This window comes from Pan troglodytes, chromosome 16 (assembly GCF_028858775.2).
Source record: "Pan troglodytes isolate AG18354 chromosome 16, NHGRI_mPanTro3-v2.0_pri, whole genome shotgun sequence".
Classification (NCBI taxonomy): Eukaryota; Metazoa; Chordata; class Mammalia; order Primates; family Hominidae; genus Pan; species Pan troglodytes.
In genome coordinates this window covers 24,701,441-24,721,387 of record NC_072414.2, presented here as the reverse complement: position 1 = coordinate 24,721,387, position 19,947 = coordinate 24,701,441, and the positions used below count along the sequence as shown (strand labels likewise).

The following is a 19,947-nucleotide window of genomic DNA, read 5'->3' as shown; positions in this document are numbered from 1 at the left end:
CATATACACCATGGAATACTATGCAGTCATAAAAAAGGGTAAGTTCATGTCCTTTGCAGGGACACAGATGAAGCCAGAAACTATCATTCTCAGCAAACTATCACAAGGACAGAAAACCAAACACTGCATGTTCTCACTCATAGGTGGGAGTTGAACAGTGAGAACAGATGGACACAGGGTGGGGAACATCACACACTGGGGCCTGTTGGGGGGTGGGGGGCTGGGGGAGGGATAGTATTAGAAATACCTAATGTAAATGACGAGTCGATGGGTGCAGCAAACCAACATGGCACATGTATACATGTGTAACAAACCTGCACGTAGTGCACATGTACCCTAGAACTTAGTATAATTTAAAAAAAAAAAAAGCAGTGGTAGCAAATAAAGCAAATTGAGTGTTATTGCCAAGACATGTGCTAGAGGCTACCCACCCCTGAATTCAGACCTCCTGTGGTAATGAATGGGTGTAATTGAAGCTGTAAGATTACGCAAAGGAGACAACAGAAGAAAAAATTTTTAATCATGATTTATCTTTTACAGCCAAAAAAGAGCATAAGATGGAAGAAAGTCACTTGGAGAATGCACAGAAAAGGTAAGCAGCTCTGATTTGGCCCCAGTTCTTTCTTTGACTAGCCATTCTTTTGTATTATTATTATGAAGTGCATTCATTTTGCTATGCAGTTCTATCTCCAAAACATTTTTACTTCCCCAACTGAAACTTTGTACCCTTTAAACACAAATCCCCATTCCCCACTCCCCTGTCCCTAGGCAACCACCATTCTACTTTCTGTCTCTGTGACTCCGACTACTTTAGCTACCTGATGCAGTTGGGGTCATCCAATATTTGTCCTTGTGTGACTGACTGACTTTCCTGTAGCATAAGGTTTGACTAGCCCTACTTTCGGCCCCATGTGTTAAGACTATGCATCCATAAGCAATAAGCTTTACTTGGAAGCTGGAGTGAAAGCACTGTAGCAGGACTTAGGAATATTTTTCCTCAGGAAGTGAAGAATCATCCAGAAGTGACTCACCTGCCTCACATGCCTGTCATGACACTATTCTGCCTGTTTGCCTGTCCTGCATTGCTCTGCTCCTGAACCGCTTCATGGAAGTCAGGGACAGTTTGATCCTTCCTGGCATTACAACTAGATCAAACTAATTATTGCAGACACCTAAGAGACTTATTATGTCTTTCCTCAGCTTCTAGAGGAGGATATTATAAACAAGGGGCAGGTAGGGAGAAGGGGCTGTCCATATGTTCAGGTGGGGAGAAGGGGCTGTCCATATGCCCATACAGTGTATGGAGAATTCCCCCCAGAAGTTGGGGAACACCTCAGAGATCTGTTCAGCTTCATGTCACCCACTTCAGGCATCTTCTTGCTTGCTCACTCTCTCAATAGATACCACATGGGAACCATTCACTCCACCCAGTGGAACCTAATCATCAGCAGTTCTCATCCCTTAGGGCTTTTTCCTTTTTGTTAGTTGACCAGGTTAGTCAGTGTGGCTCTCCCTCCCTCATAGAAGAGTGAGTGGCAATAGACAGAGGTATTCTCATATTTAGGGCTGAAATTTGAGATACATTTTGCTGGTACGAATTCTAAAAGTACTGGTAAATTAGATGACAGGTAGAGGTAGGAGACAGCATATAAGGACAAATGAGCTTTACAAATGTGTGAGAGGAACAGTTACCCAGTTAGGAATTTAAATGCAAATAAACAGATTGTAGAAATTAACCATTTTCCTCCTGTCTAGCCACAGTTTCCGAGACTTCTGAAATCCCATAGACGGTGCCATCTGCCCTGCTTTCACAGGTGCCAACATCTTGCCCTGCTTCCCACTGTAATTACCAATAAGATTAAAATGCTGGTGAAAGCAAGGTGAAGGCAAGTCTTGCACTTTGCTAAGTACAGACATATTCTCAAATCGTGCTTATCATCCTATCATAATAATCATTCAAAACTGAGATAATTCCATGGTTATGTTTTTAGGAGTTTGTGTCTCTCTATTGACCTTATTCCTATATTAAGCTTCCCTTCACAATGCATAAAACTAGCACGTCTGCGTTATAGAAACATCCAGCACATAGAGAAGAGGTTATCAACAAGGGCACGTTGGTGTCAGGCCAAACAGAAATTCAGCTTCTGGGGTGGATGTCAAATTTCTAATACTTTTTCAGGATTCTTGCTGAAGGAAAAGGGGGCCCACCGTGGAGGGGCCGAAGCTGCTGCCGTGCATTAGCTCTGCGGAGGGGAGTCATAAATTCTGGTTGTCAGCGTTTTCCATGCCTTTGTGGTGAAGGTAGTCTAGCTTTCATGTCATACATGAAATATGTTAGATCCCATCTTTAATGTAGAAACCACAGTTGTTTGGTTATACTCTTTAAGGAGGTTGTGGTCAGTGTTGCAATATTTGTGTGAGATTAGTGAATTCTTATGTTTTATTCTCAAGAGAAACAATTTACTCTGAGGCTAAGGAGTATTTGCTTTTCCTAAGCAGTTTCTGAAGGCATGCATGTAAGACAATAAGTGGATGTGTTCCGCTCTGGATCTCAGGACTGTAAAAGTAAAACAGTTCACTTCGCTACAGGCTCTTTGATGTAATCATTGTCTGTACTTTAAAAATGTTTGGCTGAATTAAAAAGATACAAATCAGACAGGGAATTATAGCAGAGAGAAAAGGGGTCAGGGACTAGTTTGCATGAAATGAAAAAGTTATATAAAACTAAACATAGGATTAGAAATCAATCTTTTAAAATTTGAGAGCCATTTTAGAGCTATCTGCTAACAAATAGAAATTTCAAATCCCATGATTGACCTTTGTTTCCTGTATATTAGAGAAAATTCTCCTGGTTGTTAAATATCAACAATTTTCTTGTCCAAATTGCAAAAGATTTTCAGTGGTCAGCCTCTGTGAATCAAAACTGAATTTAAAATGGAGTTTTGTCTAGGAAAGACAACAGTCTAGGCCTTATCAAACCATTGCAGGTTCATATTCTAGCTTTTAGCATTTTCTTAAACAGTGGAATAACAATGAAATCAAATAAGGCACACTGATTTTGTTTTTTTGTTTTTTTTTTTTTTTTGAGACGGAGTCTCGTTCTGTCGCCCAGGCTGGATTGCAGTGGCGCAATCTGGGCTCACTGCAAGCTCTGCCTCCCAGGTTCATGCCATTCTCCTGCCTCAGCTTCCTGAGTGGCTGGGCCTGCAGGTGCCTACCACCACGCCTGGCTAATTTTTTTTTTTTTTTTTTCCTAGTAGAGATGGGGTTTCAACGTGTTAGCCAGGATGGTCTCGATCTCCTGACCTCGTGATGCGCCCGCCTCGGCCTCCCAAAGTGCTAGGATTACAGGCGTGAGCCGCTGTGCCCGGCCAAATAAGGCACATTCTTGAAGCGACTTTATCTTTGTCTAAGCTGCTGAGTGCCAAAGCCAGGCCATCCTCTGGGAGTCTGTGTACTTTGGTTCTTCTGAAGAGGTTCACTTGCTTTCTTAGTTTCCAAAACACATAAGGAAAAAAAGGCTGAAATTTAATATTTTTTTTAGTGTTTCTCCCCCTTTAAGGGAGAGTAAGCAAGCAGTACCTCACAAATCCCCAGGGAGAGAGGCAAGGAGGGCAATGGTTAGCTTCAGTTTAGAGTTGGGAAAATCGAGGCCCACAGGAGGAGGATGTGTTTTTCTCAGGCTGTGCAACAACCACCAAATCACTCTTGACATTCTCTGAAACTGCACCAGGATTTGCAATATGTTGATCTCACAATCTAGACTCCAGGTGATGCCAGAGGTGTCAGGTGTTCCATGAAGCGCAATAACTGGACTTCACTATATTTTGCTGGAAAATCAGAAGATAAGTTGTTCCTCTAAATACTAGAAATTAAAGACTTTCCCTTCCCCATGAATGCTCAAATAAATATGTATCTGTATAGAAGGTAAGCATAAGAAAGAGAAAAAATAATCACATGCCCTCCCTGGGGTAATGCATGTTATGTGTGATACAGAGGAGGACACCTGTGTCTAAAGTAGAAAAGGGTGGGGGAGAACGACTATTTTGTCTCTTAAATGCCTGTGTTATTGAGCATGAGCAACAGAAAGATAAAGCAGACAGAGCATTTCACAGAAAATCAGGGGACCTGAATTCCAGGCCCAACCCTACCAGGGAATAATGCCACACAGTCTTTCCAGGTCTCTGTTTTGTCATCTATAAAATGATAATTTGGGCAAGTCATCCTGTAAATTCCTTCCCATTCTAAAGTCCTGTGACTTTGTAGGAAATGAATGGCCTGTTCCTATAGGTTATATAACTCTCTACTTATGTATTCCCATGCTATAGTCAAAATAATTTTCATTTGAGTGAAATAAAGTTACATGCTATAGAGTGTACATTTGGTTTTACCAGTGTTTGGACTGCCATGGAAATAAGGGTTATGTCTGGGGCAAGAGTGGACATTGCCACGTTCTTCCCTTCCCGGTTTTTCTCGACATTATGGATGTTTGGAATTATAATAGAGTCCCGTAAGAGATTACTGCAGTTATTGCCTTTCTCCACTTACACACTTCCAGTCTTTTAATAACTGGGAGCCAAAATTCCCTGACCAGTAGTTTTAATTTGCATTAAAAACAGATTTATTCTTTACAGAAGCACAAAGAATTTATGGGACTCAGAGCTGCAGCTCCAGCTTGGATCTCGCCTAATCGTACCCATGGAATCAATTAACAGTTCATCTGTGAAATGTGATAAAATCTTATGAGATACATATTGCCCAATAACCGAGAATGAGATGAAAGTATGCTCCATAATAGTAACGGAGCTTCAGGGTTTTACAATCGCCATTGAATAGAGTTCCATTAGAAAATCAGTATTCAGGATGGCCACACAAAAAAAAAAAAAAAAACACTGTGTCTGAACAGATGATAGAGCATTGAGTAATAAACCTGGCCAGCCATTCCTGCTTTGATTAGTTTCCAACACCCTAGAAAAGGGGGTCATTTATTTAAGTGTTCTTGCTCATGGCAAATGAGCTTGTGAGGCTTGGGGTAGGTGGGGGTGAGGGGGAAAGATTGAGTTCAAAGCTGTAAATTGCTGCAAAGCTAGTGCCTCCAAGAAGGGCTGCTTGGGAGGCCCAGGTAGTCTGGTGTGCAGTGAGCCTTGCTGGGATAGGTCTTACTGATATCTAGGAATCCACTCTGGAAAATTGGGATTCTTTACTGACCAGACTGGAGATCATTTTTCCAAGATCAGAAATGGTTTTTCATCCAAAACTTGCTATGCCTACAACTGTATCTGTTTTTGTACATCAGTGGTTTGTATTCTTGTATCATATTAAGCTTTAAAAGGTAGCCCTCCTGAAGATCATATCATCTACATCTCTTATTTTACCCTTGAGAAAATTGAGAGTCAAGGATGCTGAGTGATTGACCCAAGATTACAAAGCCAGTATATGCCAGAATAAGGATAGAATGGATTTTCTTGCTTTTTTCTGAAACATTTGACAGATTAATTATTCCCAATGAGCTATCGAACTGACCGCTGCTAATGCTGCAGTCAGTGTGTCATCCGCCTTGCATGTAATCACTAAACATAAAATGAAGAGCAGGGAAGAGACGGGGATTTGAGATGAAGAACAAACTCGAGACCTTTTACCTACACACCCCCAGAAATTATACGTGCTGATTTTATACAGATAAGATGTGCCCAGGAGCATCCCAATCAAGTTCCATTTTTTTGGCAAATCAGTTTGAGCAAATAGATTTTCTGAGGCTTACAATAAACTTCAGTAACTGTGAGCCCCCAGCTTCTGTGTTACAAAATAAACACACGAGAAACTGCCCCCAGCATCCCCCCCTAATGGATTTTAGTGTTGGCAATTTCTCACCCTCTACCTCATTCCATTTTCCCCCCTACCTGTTGCAGTTTTGAAACAACAGTAGGATATTTTGGGATGAAGCCAAAGTCTGGCGAGAAGGAGATCACACCCAGCTACGTGTTTATGGTGTGGTATGAGTTCTGCAGTGACTTCAAGACAATTTGGAAACGGGAGAGTAAAAACATATCTAAAGAAAGGTAAGGTTCAAAAAAAGATTTTAATGCCTCCTTCAGGAGCCTAGGAAACTGCACTCTTAAACCTATCAAAGTGTGTCTATTTCACACGTGTCGATGTTTTCTTTCGGATGAAGTGGTCATCGAGGAAGGACTTTTTGCCTCAGGGATGGTAGGGAAATTCGGGGAAGGCTTGCTGTCCACACAGGCAGATATGCTCACATGATCTGATAAGTTACACTTTCTTAACCCCTTCCAATTACTAGCTAGTAAATGAAAGGAGGGTTGTGCTAATTTGCAACAGATTGCTTCTCTGTGTATTTTCATGTTGGCCCAGGCTAAATGAGGCAGCCTTGCTGTCGCAGACAGTATAGACAAATAAAAGTGAATGCTTTTCCCATTAATATACTGAACTTGCATCAAAGGAAAATCTGTGTGACTCAGGCCACACTTCACACAGCGTGGAAGCCCCGCATTGGATTTACAGCGCCACTTCTGACTCCCTGTATCCTGCTGCGGACATCAAACTGCGTGCCGCTCAGCCTCGTTGCAGCCCCCGATTTTATTAGCTGGGGGTAGAAGAAAAACCTCAACTCTGAATATAGACGGGGTGTGTGTGTGTGTGTGTGTGTGTGTGTGTGTGTGTGTGTGTGTGTTCGTTTTCCTTAGAGAGATTGAATTTGCCCCTATTTATCAGAAAAAAGCATTTCTGCCTGATCATTTTTGTGATTGTGTTGCCACTGTTATGGAAGGGGTGTCATGGATTTAAACTTCAAACAGGTCTTACTACTACTCCTGTGGAACAGATGTATAAGAATGGCATTCAAAACAGAGTGGAAGGAGACAAAAAATTCCTCAGCGTAAGGAAAATGATATATTTCATTATAGCATCTACCTTTTACTAACCTTTGAGGCCTGACATTCCATAATTCAGTATTTTTATTCTTCACTTTGTAATCAAAGAAAAGATGTATACATATTTCTAGACACATCACAACCTACCCTAATATATTTCACCTTAAAACACTAGTAAGAGGAGCAAAATTGTGAGACTTTTGACCTAGTATTAGTCTCTAAGTATTTTCTCAGGGAGCTAAAAAAAGAGAAAGGCCTTCTTTCTTTCCAAGGAAGTTAAAGAGCTTTAAAAACGTTTATCAACACATCTTCCCATCATTACTTCTTTGGGAACATGGGAATTAAACTGAATATATCCATTATATAGATAAAACTGAAGCAGAGAAAAGTACCATTGTTGAGAAAATAGGTCGTTGATAACAACATGAAAAAAAAATCCTAAAAATCTTGGCACCCAACCCATAGCTCTTGCCCTGCCATCACTTATTTAGCCCTTTAAAGTAAGCTAAAATAAGTTTCTGTGGAATTAATTCTCATACGAAAATACTATTCTTAAAACAGCATAGGAGCTGGCCAGTCTGCCCTCCAGGTCCATACACCTTGAGGCTGGGACATCCAGCACTGGGCCTGGAATGTACAGCTTTTGCTTAAGAATTTTTACACCTCAGATTTTGAGCACAGTCCTTAGTATATTTGTCCTTGGGGCCCTAAAAATGGTCTAAAACAAACAAAAGACCAACAGAGAAGGCAATTAATTGCTTTATATGTTAATGATCTTCTGTTGAAATAACTGTATTCCAAATGAAAGAGTGTTCTGTATCATAGAAGTTAGATCAAAGAAATTGTGAGTCTGTCATAGAGGTGGTATCCAGAAGTCCTTCAAAATGACAGTATCTCTGATTCCCAGCCACGGGCGTTTGTGGCATTGCTTCCTGGGTGCAGCTGTTGAATTGCCTGCTTCACACTCTGTAAACCAACCCCTTTACAGGGTCATGACCTCACAAGACCCTTTTCGGTTCTTCTCATTTCGCAGTTTCAGGGGACCCTTCATTCCAGCCATGCTCTGTGAGGATGGATCACCAAGGTTTCTACCCTAAAACAACACCTCTGAAAGTTGATGATGGCTAATAAGATATTTCTGGAGGCAGCAGCATGGTTAGGAAAATCTGTGTGTTAAGAAATATTAGCACATTATGTATATTACTCCTCAACCATTTAAACAAACTGCTTGATATCCAGGGTTTTCTTAAAATCCTAAAGTGAGAACTTTGTTAAAGTGTTCTCTGTCTGCTAAAGATTTTAGCTTCTTTCCTGTTAGAATCACACATTCATTCTGGTAAAATAAGCAAATTAACTGGAATTTTTCTATTAAATGAAGAACACTATAATTGCTTTGTTTTGACATCTATTTAATGATATTTGATATTATAGTTTCAATTATACTTTCCCCAGAAACCGAATATATCCCAACAACACTAAACATCAGGAGGCAACATAACATCATTAACAAGGGCATCCTAAAAAATAAAATTCATAACCAAAATAAAAATCTGATAATGTGTAATTATAAAGAAAAAAACTAGTTTGGGATCTCATCAGAAAAATTCAACTCACTTAATTTTTAAATATATTGGAAGGCCAACTAAGTGCTCAAAATCATTGGAAAAATTAAGAATCAGTAGTAACATTTTCAAAGGGACAGGTTTCATGGAAAACACTGTTTTGTTTAAATTCTACTTCCAAATGAAATGGAAGTGTTGAAAACTACTTAGGCCACTGGAGGTTAATTTTAGGTGGTGGAGAATATTTACTTTTCCTGCTTAGGTAGTTTTCATGAGTACACATTAGTTTGATACAAAATTGAGATGAATGCATCTTCATAACAAGATAACAGCTTCCCCTCATAAAATCCAGAATAATCTCTAACATACAAATGACCACATAAAAATGTCCTAAGTTCTTGTGCCTTGTGAGTGAACAATAATCTTATTAAACTGGTGTCAGGGCACAACTCTGTGGTTCGGCAGAAGGAGCAATATTTCACTGGGGAATATGGTTTACCTGGAGATTAACTATATCTTTGGAAGAGTAATCTACTGTGTCATGGTATATTAATGGCTTTCAATTTTCCTTGGCATTCAAGCCAATCTTAAGCAAAAGAGCAAACTTCTGAGCCCAGGCACAAATCCAAAAGCGCCACTTTCTAGACGTGCAGTCTGTGACCCACTCAGTCATCGTGCTGCCCCTGGTATCAGGACTCATCTTTCAGTGAAGCATCCCAGTCCCTTCTCTTATCCCTTCTGAATATGTGCAGTGCTGAGCAGTGTAAAAAAAGACCTGGAGACAGAGAGCTGAAAACAGGCATTTTTACCCTTCACCCCGCCATCACCCCACCCCCATTAATTGGCTATGTGATCTTGGGCCAGTCACTTATTCACTGGGAACCTAATTGTCACGTCTGTAAAATGTATGTATCAGGATGAAGCAGGAATTAAATGGTGACTGTGAGCTCTTCTAGCTCAAAATCTCTATGAATCTAGAAACTACTGTTCTAATTTTCTGAGGAGCTGTGTGTTTCACTTCTGCCATAGTGCCCCTCACCTTTGCTCTTGAGCTATAGGTACTGTATTGGAAGATATTTCAAGCAAGGACTTGCAGGTGAGTTGGGAGAGAGATTAGGTGCCAGAAAGAATTTTCATTGCCCTCTTGAAATTGGCAAACGTCTATAGCTACCTTGCCTCACCTGAACCCCCAGTTCTTCTCATAAAATACTAATGTTGGCCTTTGTTTTGTTTTCTTTTGAGTCATTCAGGCTAGAGTGCCATGACGCAATCATAGCTTACTGCAGCCTTGACCTCCTGGGCTCAAGCAATCCTCCTGCCTTAGCCTACTGAGTAGCTGGGACTACAGGTGTGCATCACCATACCTAATTTTATTTTTTTTATTTTTGTAGAGACGGTGTCTCACTATGTTGCCCAGGCTGGTCTCAAACTCCTGGGCTCAAACAATCCTCCTGCCTTGGCCTCCCAAAGTGCTGGGATTACAGGCATGAGCCACCATGCCGGATCCTAATGTTGTTCTTGAAGATCATGTTTTTTTATGGAGCATGTACACAAAACGTTTTTTTCTCTGCTCATCTGTATCCAGCATTGCATTTATGATGTATCATAATCCAAGGTTTATTTTATCCTCAGAAGCAACTTTGCCTCACTTTTACCTTTTAATGCACTTTTGTATTTGTACCTCATGATATCCAAACATTCAATGAATTTTTGGTACACATGTTTCTTCCACCTGTTAAATCAATAGATTATCCAAGTATATGCATAACTGCAAGGAGATAACCTAATTTTTGCTGAAACCTTTATTGGCTATTCTTTAGTCTTTTTTTTTTTTTTTTTTTTTTTTTTTTTTTTTGGCTGCTGAATTATTCTGGGTGATAGGACCCTTACTTACAAAACATTCCACCAGTTAGGATATCCTAAGACTGCCCCCACATATGCCCGCGCATGCACACGAAGCACTGCCTCCCACAAAATGAGCTTTGAATTTGCAAAAGGTACAGAAAGCCTACAGGAGTCATGACTCCATTAATAAAGTCTGGGCATATAATTCACCCTGAGCCAAAGCAAACTTTAAAAGTGCCATTTAAAAACCCCATAATGGGTAAGTAATGAGTGAATTAGAAGTTTGGTGAATTTTATGTGAAATGAAAATAAGAAATTTCACTACACAGATAGCTATAATTTACACCATAGGGGAATGGATAGTTACCTTGTTTTTTTCTTTTGGGGGCGGGGGGGCTGTTTTTTTATTACCCAGCTACCTACCAATAGGGTTTTTGTTTTAAGTCTATTACTTGCTGCTGTCATGGGTGATTATGGAACCGCTGTACCCTTGACAGAAGATAGTTGAAAGCTGTTGTGAGGCTATCCTGAAAGCTGTTCTCAGAGCTCCCTACTGCTCAGGTCACTTTAGGACCAAGAGTTGGGGACTTAGAGATGCTGTCACTCAATCCACAAGCCACTGACTGCAGTGTAGACACTACAGGAATTCTTTTCTTTACATGATAAACTTACTCCTAGCAAAAGCTCCATAAATAAAATTGTTATTTATTGAATTCTGCTTTCCTACTGACATACATACATGATAATTTCAGTAACTTGTAACATGTTAACTTTCTTTTCCTTGCCCTGTGTTATGTAGTTAAATGACTTGTATTCGTTTAACCACTAAAGAGCTGCTTATTTTTAAAAATCTCTTAATAATACAATCACCCCCTAATTAATTGTCAAAACTTTGAATTTTCCTAAATCACATTTGAAAATGTTTCTGTGCAAATACACAAACAGTAAATGCCCCAAGACCTAACTGATAAACAACATTGTCATAATCACAAAGAACAGCCGGGCGTAGTGGCTCATGCCTGTAATCCCAGCACTTTGGGAGGCGGAGGTGGGTGGATGACCTGAGGTCAGGAGTTCAAGATCAGCCTGGCCAACATGGTGAAACCTCATCTCTACTAAAAAATACAAAACTTGGCTGGGTGTGGTGGTGCACACCTGTAATCCCAGCTACTCGGGAGGCTGAGGCAGGAAAATTACTTGAGCCTGGGAGGCGAAGGTTGCAGTGAGCCGAGATCGCGCCACTGCACTCCAGCCTGGGCAACAGAGTGAGACTGTCTTTAAAAAAGAAAAGAAAAGAAAAGAAATCACAAATAATAAAACCTGCTTATTCCCCAAGCAATAAATTTAAAACTACATCTGGAAAATTAAAAATATGCCATGAATAAGGAGAGAGGATAAACTAAAAAACTGTAAGAATTATAGGATCATTGGTTTAAAAAACTATACACACCTCTTGGCCCTCTCTCTGAAAGCATCATTCCGTCTCCTTTTCCCTCCTAACTTCTTTTAAAAGAATGATTGACGTTCATTTCCTTATTTCCTTTTTCGTACCACACACTCCTTCCTGTCTCAGTAAGGATAACGTCTTGGCTGCCATAACAGAGACCAAAATAACTGTTGCTTAAACAAAGGAAAAATCAATTTTCCTCATGTATAACAATCTGAATGCAAGGAGTTTGGATGTCAGGAACCCAGTTTTCTTCTCTTTTGTGGCTGCCATCCTTAAGGTAAGGTCCTTATTCCCAACGTGTAAGGGGGCACACGTCAGGTCTACTGCTACCATTGCTGCTGAGTTCCTGCCAGTGGGAAGGGGACTGCACAACCTTTCCTTTTAATATTAAATAGCACGAGCTGGAAGGTGCACACATCACTTCCACTTTATCCCATTGGACAGAACTTAGTCTCATGGCCATACACAAGGGAGACCAGGAAACGTAGGCTTAGCTGGGAGCCATGTCCTTGCTAAAGACTCATGGTTTCCTTTACTAAAGGAAGCAGGAGAACTGCATATTGAGATTGTTACTAGACTGTGTCACATTTCCTAACTGTGAAATCAGATGACTCCTTCTAACTAACTCTTTGCCACTGCAATTTTTTGGGGTTTTTTTTTTTTGTTGTTTTATTTTGTTTTGAGACGGAGTCTTGCTCTGTGGCCCAGGCTGGAGTGCAGTGGCGCGATTTCGGCTCACTACAAGCTCCACCTTCCGGGTTCACGCCATTCTCCTGCCTCAGCCTCCCAAGTAGCTGGGACTACAGGTGTCTGCCACCAAGCCCGGCTAATTTTTTTTTTTTTTTTTTTTTTTTTTTTTTTTTTTTTTTTTTTTTTTTTTAGTAGAGACTGGGTTTCACTGTGTTAGCCAGGATGGTCTCAATCTCCTGACCTCGTGATCTGCCCGCCTCGGCCTCCCAAAGTGTGCCACTGCTAGTTTTTGACACCGATGGTAGTTTCCTCCATCTCGAAATGCCTCGTTGCTCTGATAATATATTGGGTCTCTCTGCAAAGGTGACTACTCCCCTTCTTCATCTCCCTCCTTAGTTCCTCTGTTTCTTCTGTTCCTTAAGTGTGGGCCTTCCCCAAGGTAAATCTCAGTGTTCCTCTTTTCTGCTCTATACTCTGTTTAGTTAGTCCCAACTATTTTCACAGCTTCACCTATCACCTCATTGCCAAGGCCTCCCAAGTTTTAGACCTACATTTCCTACTGTACATTAAACTGTATACCCAGCCTTCATCTGCAATTCAATATGTCTCGGTTGGAAATTATTCTGTCTCAACTAAGGCCTATTCCTCTTAGGCTCCCTGACTTTCAATTGCAACACTATCCTCCTCCTAGTAGCAAAAGGCAGGCTGGAAATGAGAATTATCTTTACTGCTACAAGATTTATTTTTCATCTATTTCTGACTCTTTATAGTTTTGCCCCCTTAATGGTGATTGTTTTTTACCCTGTATTTGAGGTGTCTCTGCTCTAATTCAGGACTCTATCATCTCTCACTTGGATTATTGAAACATCCTTCTAACTCTTCTCTCTGCCTAGAGGTTTTCTATTTCCTCTTGAAGTGTCCCTGAATATTGCATCCAGTTATCTTTCCAAAACAGAAGTTAGATCATAGTTATCTCTTCAAACATATTCTGTGGTTTTCCATTGCTCATGAAATAAAGGAAAGATAATTAGCCATGGATGGTACTTTAATTTATTAATGTATTAAGTTCTCACAACAGCCCTGAAGGAAAAAAAAAAAGGTTTATTGCTATTTCACAGCTAAGCATGAGAGAGTAAATGAATTTTCAATGTCATAGTTTCATTAATAAACAGAATGAGCATAAGAACCTAGGTCTTTTTTTTTTTTTACACTAAAGCTTGAGTTCTTTGAAGAACTTCATATTCTCTCCCAAATTATAGCATGGCCCTCTGAGAACCTGCCCTAAACTCACTCTTTAGCCTCATTTCGTATAGCCTCATCCCTCCCTGCACCTACTATGACCATTCACTGTCTCACACCTGCACTTTCTTTCCTTGTGTTCTCACTGGATAATTTCTTCATACCGCATTCCCCCCATTATTTCCTGCTGATCAAAATAGAGTTGTCCTTCAAGGCCTGCCTCCAGAAACCAGGTTCTGTAGAAATTTTCTGAAATCTCCCTTAATAAAAGAATTAGCTTTTCCTGTGGGCTCTGACAGCATTTTCTTCTTACGATCCTTTAGTATTTAATTCATTCCAACTTGTTATTTTAGCAGTTTATGTGTATCTTTCCACTTTTAGGACACAAGCCTGTTCTTTGCTGTGTCTTGTATGGTGCATTCTCCAGCGCACAGCTGGATATTGAAAGAGCATTGAAGATCTTGGCTGGTGTAAGAGTTTGGAGAAAGAAATGATCCAAAGGAAATGTGGAACCTACAGGGAGCTTTGAGAAGACACTTAGCCATAATCAGGACCACCCTAAGCAGATAGTTTTAGAGGAGATTCAGAAGCCAGTGGGGCAGTGTTAGAGATCAGCAGCTCCCAAACCTGGCAGATCTCCCAAGTCACCTGGAGGTCATTGTAAAAATGTAAACAGATCCACTGAATCAGAATAGCAGAGTGTAGAGTCTAGAAATCTGTGATTTTAGAAACTCCCCACAGAGATGGCAGAGCAAGAAGACATTTTGTGTTTAGTTTCCTTAATAAATGCCTTGGCTTCACCATCCTCTTATTTACATGTACCAGGTAGGCTTTGGAGATCAGAGATTGACACCTTCCTAATGATCCTTCAGCCAAGTTTAGAAACTCCTGGGCTCAGGTGATCTTGCAGTTCTCTTCCAACCCTGACTTCCTGTGATTTTAAGTAGAAAATGAGCTGGGCATTGACAGCAGATGAATTTGGCTACATAGACATAAAGAGGCGGACCTGGGTGATTCAACATGCTTTTGGAGGAATCATGCAGTGTTATTCCTGGGATCAGCCTAACTGCCTTCTTTTCTGTGCTTCCTTCTTTGAGTGCTTGGTCTACTCCAGTCTCTTGTGTATTTGCACATTTCTATAATATAAATTTGCAGCACTTAATTTAAACACGTAGAATCGTGTCACTTAACTAGCGGGATACATTGTGAGAAACGCATTGTTAGGTGATTTCATCATTGTGCAAACATTATAGAGTGTACTTACACAAACCTAGATGGTGTAGCCTACTTCACACCTAGGCTATATGGCATAACCTAGTGTTCTTAGGCTACAAACCTGTACGGCAGGTTACTGTACTGAATATAATTGTAACACAGTGGTATTTGTGTATCTAAACATATCTAAACACAGAAAAGGTACAGTAAAAATATAGTATAAAAGATAGAAAATGGTACACCTGTGTAGGGCACTTAACCATGAATGGAGGTTGCAGGATTGGAAATTGCTCTGGGTGAGTCAGTGAGTCAGTGGTGGGTGAATCTGAAGGCCTAGAATATTACTGTACCCTACTGTAGATGTTATAAACACTGTACATTTAGGCTACACTAAATTTATTTTTATAATAAAGTAGTTGTGCCACAACATTATGGTGGCTATGACTTCACTAGGCAATAGGAATTTTTGAGCTCCATTATAACCTTATGGGACCACCATCATATATGAGGTCTGTCTTTGACCGAAATGTCATTATGCAGTGTGTAACTCTACTTTAAAACTACTATAATATTTACATAATGGTATAATTTAAAAATACTATGTCTCAAGTGATATACAGACTATGAAACTCTATTCTGGAAAAATTTATTGATCACATACGGTGTCCTTCATGAAGCTTTCTCCAATCTGTGTGAGCTATCTTATCTCCAGAATTTTGGGGGTTTACTGTGTCTTCAATTTTGGCATTTAATGATTTGGTTTTTTATTCATTTGGTTATAGGCACTTTCTCTTTTAGATAAATCATAGGCCCCTAGAAGATAATTACAATGTCTTGTACCACTTTGTTTTCTCTGTAGCACCTTGTTTTTCCTTATATGTAGTAGATGCTGAGTTAATATTTGTTGAACAAATAAATAATCATTGTGTTTCCTTTTGCCATGTTGAAATTGATTGCAAGATTTGCTGTCTGCTGCTGATAGATGAAAAATCTTGTTTATTTGGGTTTTGGTGGTAGAAGTCCCTAAATGTATCCCATATGGGTGCTTTTGCCCAAGAATCTAAAATCTTAATAGCTTTGTTAAAGAGAATAGACATGTTCCGAACAAGAAAGATTAGTTAATGGAATAAAACAATCGCCAGCTCTGTTCTTGACTGTATTACTTTCAATTTGTGTAGAAAAAAAGAAGGAAGTGGAGATCCTTTGGATTCATGGCTATGCCAAGCCTCAAACCTCTTTGGAGCTCAAATCAAAACCTTAGAGAGCATCTGTCCGCACTCCATTTCCCTAGCTTGGCAGAGAACAATGGAAACCTAAAGTATGTCTCCTTCATTCAGCCTAGAATATTTCTAAATTACTTATCTGTGGGACTCCTGACAGCTCCTGCCTTGGGCAGAGATGCAACAGGGGGCTGCCTGGGTAGAATGATTTGAGGGGCGCCAGAGAGACTCCCTACTCCAGACAATCTTCCCTGTTTCCTCACCCTTTTGTTCCAGTCACCCATGCAAACAGGCTCTCAGTGCTAGTTTTTGGTGAGACTCGGTAGGTGGTAGAGGTTTCAAAACCAAAAGGGGGAGCTTGCATCTGCTAGCACATGCATGTCTTCATTATCGGGATTGGAAATGTCTTCCAAAGACTAATGCATTTCAATTAAATTTGCAAATTTATGACACAGGGCTGATTTCAGTTTTCAAACTGTCTCCCAGACTACTCTCCCTAAATGAGGAAATGAATGCGATGCTGTTACCTTTCACTCTGCACCTAAATCGCCGGGTCGGCTCTGGGTGTTATGTCTACCAAGTGCAGAGTGATTGGCTTTAACTGATCATGCATTCCAGGGCAAGTCCAGGGCTCCCCAACTTCAACTCCCCTGTGGCCTGGGGGAGAAGCTCTGCAAACGGAAGAGGCCTTTGTTCTGCAATTAATCACTTGAAGTCAAAGTATGTTTGGGTACTACAAGTGATAGCTCACAAAAACTATGAAGTGGCTGATCTGTGTAGCTGGTGAAATGCATGCAGTCTCTAAGAGAAGTTTTTTTACTTTTAAATAGGAAAATATCTTAGGAATAGAGTAGGGAAAATTGTCAGATTTAGATTTGACAAAGTACACAATTGGACAAAGTAGAAGTGATATGCTAATTTATCATGGAATAACTTTTATTTTTTAAGAGACAAGGTCTCACTCTTTTGCCCAGGCTAGAATGCAGTGGTGTCATCATAGTAACCTCCAGTTCCTGGGATCAAGTGATCCTCCTGCCTCAGCCTCCTGACTAGTTAGGACTACAGACACACATCATCATGCCCAACTCATTTTTTAAAAAGCGTTTTTTAGTTGAGAGGGTCTCGCTATGTTGCCCAGGCTGGCCTTGAACTCCTAGCCTCAAGCAGTCCTCCTGCCTCAGCCTCCCAAAGCACTGGAATTACAGGTGTGAGCCACCATGCCCAACTGGAATAACTTTTAAAGGCTAAATTCTGGTGTGTTAGGAGCTAAGCCTAAGATTACTTTCTGCTGGTATTCTTACTTTCCTGCTGGTCTGTTTTATCATGGCTGCTAGTGAAACTGACCTGGGAGGCACAGGAGGTGGTTGGTGCCAGAGTGGTCAGGGCCGAAGGTCAGACTCTGAAGAGAAAATGAGCATGGAAGAGTGTGTCTGTCTAAGTATGTGGCCCTGTTGGCCTGCCTGGGATACATGAACTTGGGGTTACCCATTCTTTCTTACTGTTTATGGCTCTTTTCTCTTAGTTTTATTTTTCTACCCTTTGGAAACATTCCACATAGCCTAGTCAATGATGTTTTCATCAGCTGCTGCAGCAAGGAAAAAATTTCCCTTTAAATTGAGAAATTAATGAGTTTGTTGTTTTTTTTCTTTCTTACAGTAGGGAGTGACTTTACTTATTTCATTGACTTTTATAGCAGTTAACCTCGTGCGATAGTTATGTCAGGAATTCAGAAATGCCTCGTGAGTGACTGTTGTCAAGATGGATAGAAATGAGAGTGGTCCTCACAGCCCTGGTCAGGTCTCTACGATCTCACTTATTTAGAATCAAAGTTGGACATTAGTCCATTTTCGCCTGGAGAAACAATTTCACTCTGTGAACTGGGGGCTGTACCTTGTATAGACTCGAGGAGTATCAAAAGACCTGAACAAACTATATAGAGTGGACAGAGCCTTACTTCTGATGTTCAGGCCACCAGGCAGTGGTTGGAGGGATGGCTGGACACAGCCATATCCCTCTGAAAGCATATTTAAAACAGCCCTTATGGCGTTAATACCATCTATGTTTCAGGTAAGCCTAATGAGAAAAAGATCAAAACGTTGCCCTCAATCTTCTCTATTCAAAATGCCATAAACCATGTGATACTGAGCTTTCTGAGGCGCAAGGAAGCCATTTCCCTGATGCCCCAAAGTCTATATGCTATTATTCCTTGTGCCTTGGCCTGATGTGACTTAGTTCAAAGCTGCAAGGAGATCATGGCAAAGGAGTGAATATTCACTCCTTTTTGTATTTCATCCTTGAAGCTCTATATACCCCTTTTCTGATTTTTTCTTCTGAAGGGAGACCATAAGAGTGTCATTATTTGCTCATAGAAGCTGTCCCTGGTAATGACTGGTAGAGCAAAGCTATATTGGGTAGTCAGGCTGGTGAGTCATTTATTTTACAGGTGTGATCTACAGTGAGGGCCAATACCTTTTCTATACCACGGAAACCTTATTCACCATTCCAAAGGACCATAGGCCAGAATTGACTGAGCCAGTGGTAAAAATGTGTTTTTTGCATGTTCCTTTGTTCGTCCATGTATTTCTGAACAGTCATGAGAATGAAGAGCTCTTGCATTTATTAGAGAGATTCTGAACTCCTGTCTTTACATTTAGGGTAAGTCCAGTGGTGCAGCAGCTTGGACCTTCAGTTTTTATCATCCTACTTTTTAGGGAATGTGGACATTTCCTGTGGCATGCTGACTTAAAGGCACATTACCTGTTGGCACACAGAGCATACCGTATCCATTTTTTAGACCATTTTTATCTTCTTTCTTTAGCAACGAGTGATATTAAAATCTTTTTTTAAAGAGATTCATATTATAGCTGGTCAGATCTCATGTGTTTCCCAAGATGCCTTTCATGAACCATATTCCCTCAATGTGTCTCTTTTCTTTGCCTTTGTCTGCCAGTATTTCCAAAGCCATTAACTTTTAATGGCTTGGATGAAGAAACATACATGATCTGAGTCGAGCGGTGATTAATTTTAGTCACACTGTACTAGGTAGCTGGTAGGGCTTTCTTTTTAAAGCTAGTAGCACTAGAGGCCAAAAGTTTATTCCTCTGCTCCTGAAGTCACTTCTTGGTCCTGTGGTCTACAATACAAAAGCAAGTAATGTATTAACAAAAATGCCCTGATAATATTACCAGATTGTATTTTCTGTACTGACTGAAATGAACCAATCATATTATTTAGGAGAATTTCTAACATATCACCCATAGGTGTTTAAAAGATAACGCTAATTTTCAGGGGCCAGTTACCTAGCTTTAAACACTAAAATTAATTCCATAGGTTAGAGTGTAAACCCAAACCTGAACCATGATTTGAGACCTGTTGTGTCCAGACGCCAGTCATCAGCCTAAATTCCTTTTTTTCATTATAAATATAACTTAGCCTTCGGCTGGGCTTGGTGGCTTACACCTGTAATCCTAATACTTTGGGAGGCTGAGGCAGGTGGATTGCTTGAGTTTAGGAGTTTGAGACCAGCCTGGGCAACATGGTGAAACCTCATCTCTAAAAAAAATATATATATATATATATATGTATATATATATATATGTATATATATATGTATATATATATGTATATATACATATGTATATATACACACACACATACATACACATACATACACACACACACACACACACACACACACCCCTAGCATCATACTTAAGAGTTACTCAAAAGTTAACAGGTTGACAGTCTTGTTATATTTCACACAGATACGTTGAATGGGAAAGAAAGGAAACGAGGATGAGCAGATGAACCCCCCTCCAAAAAAAGTTAATTGCAGT

The 19,947-nt window shown here is 40.2% G+C and overlaps 1 protein-coding gene across 5 annotated transcripts in view; it reads left to right on the top strand.

Annotated features, from left to right (window-relative positions):
- FMN1 (formin 1) overlaps positions 1-19,947 on the top strand; it is a 430,759-nt gene that overhangs the window by 391,907 nt on the left and 18,905 nt on the right. For all 5 annotated transcript variants that reach the window (XM_063794664.1, XM_016927883.4, XM_063794665.1 and 2 more), the window contains 2 exons: positions 541-592; positions 5,910-6,059. In XM_063794664.1, coding sequence (XP_063650734.1) covers positions 541-592; positions 5,910-6,059 — 202 coding nt within the window. The remainder of the gene's footprint in view (positions 1-540; positions 593-5,909; positions 6,060-19,947) is intronic.